This window comes from Salmo salar, chromosome 01 (genome assembly GCF_965601325.2).
Source record: "Salmo salar chromosome 01, fSalSal1, whole genome shotgun sequence".
Classification (NCBI taxonomy): Eukaryota; Metazoa; Chordata; class Actinopteri; order Salmoniformes; family Salmonidae; genus Salmo; species Salmo salar.
The window spans coordinates 178559001-178565000 of NC_138291.1; the positions used below are offsets into that span (position 1 = coordinate 178559001).

Here is a 6000-nt window from a genome sequence, read left to right on the forward strand (position 1 = left end):
CCAGTGCAGTGTGAGTGATCCCATTGACCTTGGCCTGACATTATAAGCTGTGGCTAATCTGTTTACTATGTACTTCTAACACCTCCTTTTATCCCCTCCCTCTCTCTCTACCTCCCTCTTTCTCTCTCTCTCTCTACCTCCCTCTTTCTCTCTCTCTCTACCTCCCTCTTTCTCTCTCTCTCTACCTCCCTCTTTCTCTCTCTCTCTCTCTCTACCTCCCTCTCTCTCTCTCTCTCTCTACCTCCCTCTTTCTCTCTCTCTCTACCTCCCTCTTTCTCTCTCTCTCTACCTCCCTCTTTCTCTCTCTCTCTCTACCTCCCTCTTTCTCTCTCTCTCTACCTCCCTCTTTCTCTCTCTCTCTACCTCCCTCTTTCTCTCTCTCTCTACCTCCCTCTCTCTCTCTTTCTCCCTCTTTCTCTCTCTCTACCTCCCTCTTTCTCTCTCTCTACCTCCCTCTCTCTCTCTCTCTCTCTCTCTCTCTCTCTCTCTCTCTCTCTCTACCTCCCTCTTTCTCTCTCTCTACCTCCCTCTTTCTCTCTCTCTACCTCCCTCTTTCTCTCTCTCTACCTCCCTCTTTCTCTCTCTCTACCTCCCTCTTTCTCTCTCTCTCTACCTCCCTCTTTCTCTCTACCTCCCTCTTTCTCTCTCTCTACCTCCCTCTCTCTCTCTCTCTCTACCTCCCTCTTTCTCTCTCTCTCTCTACCTCCCTCTCTCTCTCTCTCTCTCTCTACCTCCCTCTCTTTCTCTCTCTCTACCTCCCTCTCTTTCTCTCTCTCTACCTCCCTCTCTCTCTCTCTCTCTCTCTACCTCTCTCTCTCTCTCTCTACCTCCCTCTCTTTCTCTCTCTCTACTTCCCTCTTTCTCTCTCTCTACTTCCCTCTTTCTCTCTCTCTACCTCCCTCTTTCTTTCTCTCTCTCTACCTCCCTCTTTCTTTCTCTCTCTCCCTCCCTCTTTCTTTCTCTCTCTCTACCTCCCTCTTTCTTTCTCTCTCTCTACCTCCCTCTTTCTTTCTCTCTCTCTCTCTACCTCTCTCTCTCTCTTTCTCCCCCTCTCTCTCTCCCTCCATCTTTCTCTCTCCCTCTTTCTCTCTCCCTCTTTCTCTCCCTCTCTCTCTCACCCTCCGGCTGGCTGGTTAGCATCACAATGGGCCTGCCCCTTAACCCAGCAGCCGACTCTGCCCGCTCAGCACGCCACGCTCTGTCTCTCATCGCCACCGCCAGACCGCCGGCCTTCATCACAACCATCGCCAGAGAGGTAAGACCTGACCTCCTGTTTTTCATGTCTCCATGTCGTCTCGCTGTCGTCTCCATGTCATCTCCCCTTTACCTCTGTTACTCTGTACATGACCTTTCTGCTTTCACACTCCACCCTGCCCTTCCTTTCACCCTCTCCTTCCTTTCCTACCTTCCCCCTTCACTCCCTTACCCTTCCCCCTAACCTCTCACCCATACCCCTAACCTCTTCCCCTACCCCTAACCTCTTCCCCCTACCCCTAACCTCTTCCCCCTAACCTCTTCCCCCTACCCCTAACCTCTTCCCCCTACCCCTAACCTCTTCCCCCTACCCCTAACCTCTTCCCCCTAACCTCTTCCCCCTACCCCTAACCTCTTCCCCCTTACCCTTCCCCCTACCCCTAACCTCTTCCCCCTTACCCTTCCCCCTACCCCTAACCTCTTCCCCCTAACCTCTTCCCCCTACCCCTAACCTCTTCCCTCCACCCCTAACCTCTTCCCCTAACCTCTTCCCCCTAACCTCTTCCCCCTACCCCTAACCTCTTCCCTCCACCCCTAACCTCTTCCCCCTACCCCTAACCTCTTCCCCTACCCCTAACCTCTTCCCTCCACCCCTAACCTCTTCCCCCTACCCCTAACCTCTTCCCCCTACCCCTAACCTCTAACCCCTACCCCTAACCTCTTCCCCCTACCCCTAACCTCTTCCCCCTACCCCTAACCTCTTCCCCTACCCCTAACCTCTTCCCCCGAACCTCTTCCCCTAACCTCTTCCCCCTACCCCTAACCTCTTCCACCTACCCCTAACCTCTTCCCCCTACCCCTAACCTTTTCCACCTAACCTCTTCCCCCTAACCTCTTCCCCCTACCCCTAACCTCTTCCACCTAACCTCTTCCCCCTACCCCTAACCTCTAACCCCTAACATTTTCCCCCTAACCCCTAACCTCTTCCCCCTACCCCTAACCTCTTCCCCCTACCCCTAACCTCTTTCCCCTACCCCTAACCTCTTCCCCCTAACCCCTAACCTCTTCCCCCTACCCCTAACCTCTTCCCCCTACCCCTAACCTCTTCCCCTACCCCTAACCTCTTCCCTCTACCCCTAACCTCTTCCCCCTAACCTCTTCCCCTAACCTCTTCCCCTAACCTCTTCCCCCTACCCCTAACCTCTAACCCCTACCCCTAACCTCTTCCACCTAACCTCTTCCCCTAACCTCTTCCCCCTACCCCTAACCTCTTCCACCTACCCCTAACCTCTTCCCCCTACCCCTAACCTCTTCCACCTAACCTCTTCCCCCTACCCCTAACCTCTAACCCCTAACATTTTCCCCCTAACCCCTAACCTCTTCCCCCTACCCCTAACCTCTTCCCCTACCCCTAACCTCTTCCCCCTAACCTCTTCCCCTAACCTCTTCCCCCTAACCTCTTCCCCTAACCTCTTCCCCCTACCCCTAACCTCTAACCCCTACCCCTAACCTCTTCCCCTACCCCTAACCTCTTCCCCCTACCCCTAACCTCTTCCCCCTAACCTCTTCCCCTAACCTCTTCCCCCTACCCCTAACCTCTTCCACCTACCCCTAACCTCTTCCCCCTACCCCTAACCTCTTCCACCTAATCTCTTCCACCTACCCCTAACCTCTTCCCCCTACCCCTAACCTCTAACCCCTACCCCTAACCTCTTCCACCTAACCTCTTCCCCTAACCTCTTCCCCCTACCCCTAACCTCTTCCACCTACCCCTAACCTCTTCCCCCTACCCCTAACCTCTTCCACCTAACCTCTTCCCCCTACCCCTAACCTCTTCCCCCTACCCCTAACCTCTTCCACCTAACCTCTTCCCCCTACCCCTAACCTCTAACCCCTAACATTTTCCCCCTAACCCCTAACCTCTTACCCCTACCCCTAACCTCTTCCCCCTACCCCTAACCTCTTCCCCCTACCCTCTTCCACCTACCCCTAACCTCTTCCCCCTAACCTCTTCCCCTAACCTCTTCCCCCTACCCCTAACCTCTTCCACCTACCCCTAACCTCTTCCACCTAACCTCTTCCACCTACCCCTAACCTCTTCCCCCTACCCCTAACCTCTTCCCCCTAACATTTTCCCCCTAACCCCTAACCTCTTCCCCCTACCCCTAACCTCTAACCCCTACCCCTAACCTCTTCCCCCTACCCCTAACCTCTTCCCCCTAACCTCTTCCCCTAACCTCTTCCCCCTACCCCTAACCTCTTCCACCTACCCCTAACCTCTTCCCCCTACCCCTAACCTCTTCCACCTAACCTCTTCCACCTACCCCTAACCTCTTCCCCCTACCCCTAACCTCTTCCCCCTACCCCTAACCTCTTCCCCCTACCCCTAACCTCTTCCCCCTAACCTCTTCCCCTAACCTCTTCCCCCTACCCCTAACCTCTTCCCCCTACCCCTAACCTCTTCCACCTAACCTCTTCCCCTAACCCCTAACCTCTTCCCCCTACCCCTAACCTCTTCCACCTACCCCTAACCTCTTCCCCCTACCCCTAACATCTTCCACCTAACCTCTTCCCCTAACCCCTAACCTCTTCCACCTACCCCTAACCTCTTCCCCCTACCCCTAACCTCTTCCCCCTAACATTTTCCCCCTAACCCCTAACCTCTTCCCCCTACCCCTAACCTCTTCCACCTACCCCTAACCTCTTCCACCTAACCTCTTCCCCCTACCCCTAACCTCTAACCCCTAACATTTTCCCCCTAACCCCTAACCTCTTCCCTCTACCCCTAACCTCTTCCCCCTACCCCTAACCTCTTCCCCCTAACCTCTTCCCCTAACCTCTTCCCCCTACCCCTAACCTCTTCCACCTACCCCTAACCTCTTCCCCCTACCCCTAACCTCTTCCACCTAACCTCTTCCCCCTACCCCTAACCTCTTCCCCCTACCCCTAACCTCTTCCCCTAACCTCTTCCCCCTACCCCTAACCTCTTCCCCCTACCCCTAACCTCTTCCCCCTACCCCTAACCTCTTCCCCCTACCCCTAACCTCTTCCCCCTAATCTCTTCCCCTAACCTCTTCCCCTAACCTCTTCCCCTAACCTCTTCCCCCTACCCCTAACCTCTTCCACCTAACCTCTTCCCCCTACCCCTAACCTCTAACCCCTAACCTCTTCCCCCTACCCCTAACCTCTTCCCCCTAACCCCTAACCTCTTCCACCTAACCTCTTCCCCCTACCCCTAACCTCTTCCCCCTACCCCTAACCTCTTCCCCCTACCCCTAACCTCTTCCCCCTAACCTCTAACCTCTTCCCCCTACCCCTAACCTCTTCCCCCTACCCCTAACCTCTTCCCCCTACCCTCCTTAACTCTGTTTTTTGTGTCCTGTATGTCAGGTCCACAGACACACAGCCATGCAGGCTAACTCCCAGTCGCAGCAGAATGTCCACACCACCTCTCTGGGCCGGGCTAAGACAGAGATCGTCAGGGTTCTAGATATCCTCATTGAGAAGATGCCGACTGACGTCGTGGACCTGCTGGTTGAGGTACGACTTACAGTCCAAGACCTGGACAATCACATGCTTTCACTTTGTTTTACCTTACATCCTGAAATCTAGTTCATTCGTTTAGAATTAATGGCAGTGCCATGACAAAAGGTCATTTTTGTTAGTAGGTCTGTTTTGAGGTGACTGGTTGAGGTATGGACTATTGGTTATTGCTGGGTATTTCTCTCTCCTTCCTCCTCTAGGTAATGGATATTATCATGTACTGCATCGAAGGCTCTCTGGTGAAGAAGAAAGGGCTGAATGAGTGTTTCCCTGCTATTTGCAAGTGAGTAATCATGTCCTCGTTCCCGGTCCTCGTTCCCGGTCCTCGTTCCCGGTCCTCGTTCCCGGTCCTCGTTCCCGGTCCTCGTTCCCGGTCCTCGTTCCCGGTCCTCGTTCCCGGTCCTCGTTCCCGGTCCTCGTTCCCGGTCCTCGTTCCCGGTCCTCGTTTCCGGTCCTCGTTTCCGGTCCTCGTTCCCGGTCCTCGTTTCCGGTAGAGGCGGCAGGTAGCCTAGTGGTTAGAGCGTAGAGGCGGCAGGTAGCCTAGTGGTTAGAGTGTAGGGGAGGCAGGTAGCCTAGTGGTTAGAGCGTAGAGGCGGCAGGTAGCCTAGTGGTTAGAGCGTAGAGGCGGCAGGTAGCCTAGTGGTTAGAGCGTAGAGGCGGCAGGTAGCCTAGTGGTTAGAGCGTAGAGGCGGCAGGTAGCCTAGTGGTTAGAGCGTAGAGGCGGCAGGTAGCCTAGTGGTTAGAGCGTAGAGGCGGCAGGTAGCCTAGTGGTTAGAGCGTAGAGGCGGCAGGTAGCCTAGTGGTTAGAGCGTAGAGGCGGCAGGTAGCCTAGTGGTTAGAGCGTAGAGGCGGCAGGTAGCCTAGTGGTTAGAGCGTAGAGGCGGCAGGTAGCCTAGTGGTTAGAGGGTAGAGGCGGCAGGTAGCCTAGTGGTTAGAGGGTAGAGGCGGCAGGTAGCCTAGTGGTTAGAGGGTAGAGGCGGCAGGTAGCCTAGTGGTTAGAGGGTAGAGGCGGCAGGTAGCCTAGTGGTTAGAGGGTAGAGGCGGCAGGTAGCCTAGTGGTTAGAGGGTAGAGGCGGCAGGTAGCCTAGTGGTTAGAGGGTAGAGGCAGGCAGGTAGCCTAGTGGTTAGAGGGTAGAGGCGGCGGGTAGCCAAGTGGTTAGAGGGTAGAGGCGGCAGGTAGCCTAGTGGTTAGAGTGTTGGACTAGTAACCGAAAGGTTGCAAGATCGATTCCCCGAGCTGACAAGGTAAAAATCTGTCGTTCT

At 55.1% G+C, this 6000-nt stretch overlaps 1 protein-coding gene across 2 annotated transcripts in view; it reads left to right on the forward strand.

Annotated features, from left to right (window-relative positions):
* Positions 1 to 6000, forward strand: part of wdr7 (WD repeat domain 7) — a 403835-nt gene that overhangs the window by 360551 nt on the left and 37284 nt on the right. For both annotated transcript variants that reach the window (XM_045693965.2, XM_082956906.1), the window contains 3 exons: positions 1138 to 1255; positions 4585 to 4734; positions 4938 to 5020. In XM_045693965.2, coding sequence (XP_045549921.1) covers positions 1138 to 1255; positions 4585 to 4734; positions 4938 to 5020 — 351 coding nt within the window. The remainder of the gene's footprint in view (positions 1 to 1137; positions 1256 to 4584; positions 4735 to 4937; positions 5021 to 6000) is intronic.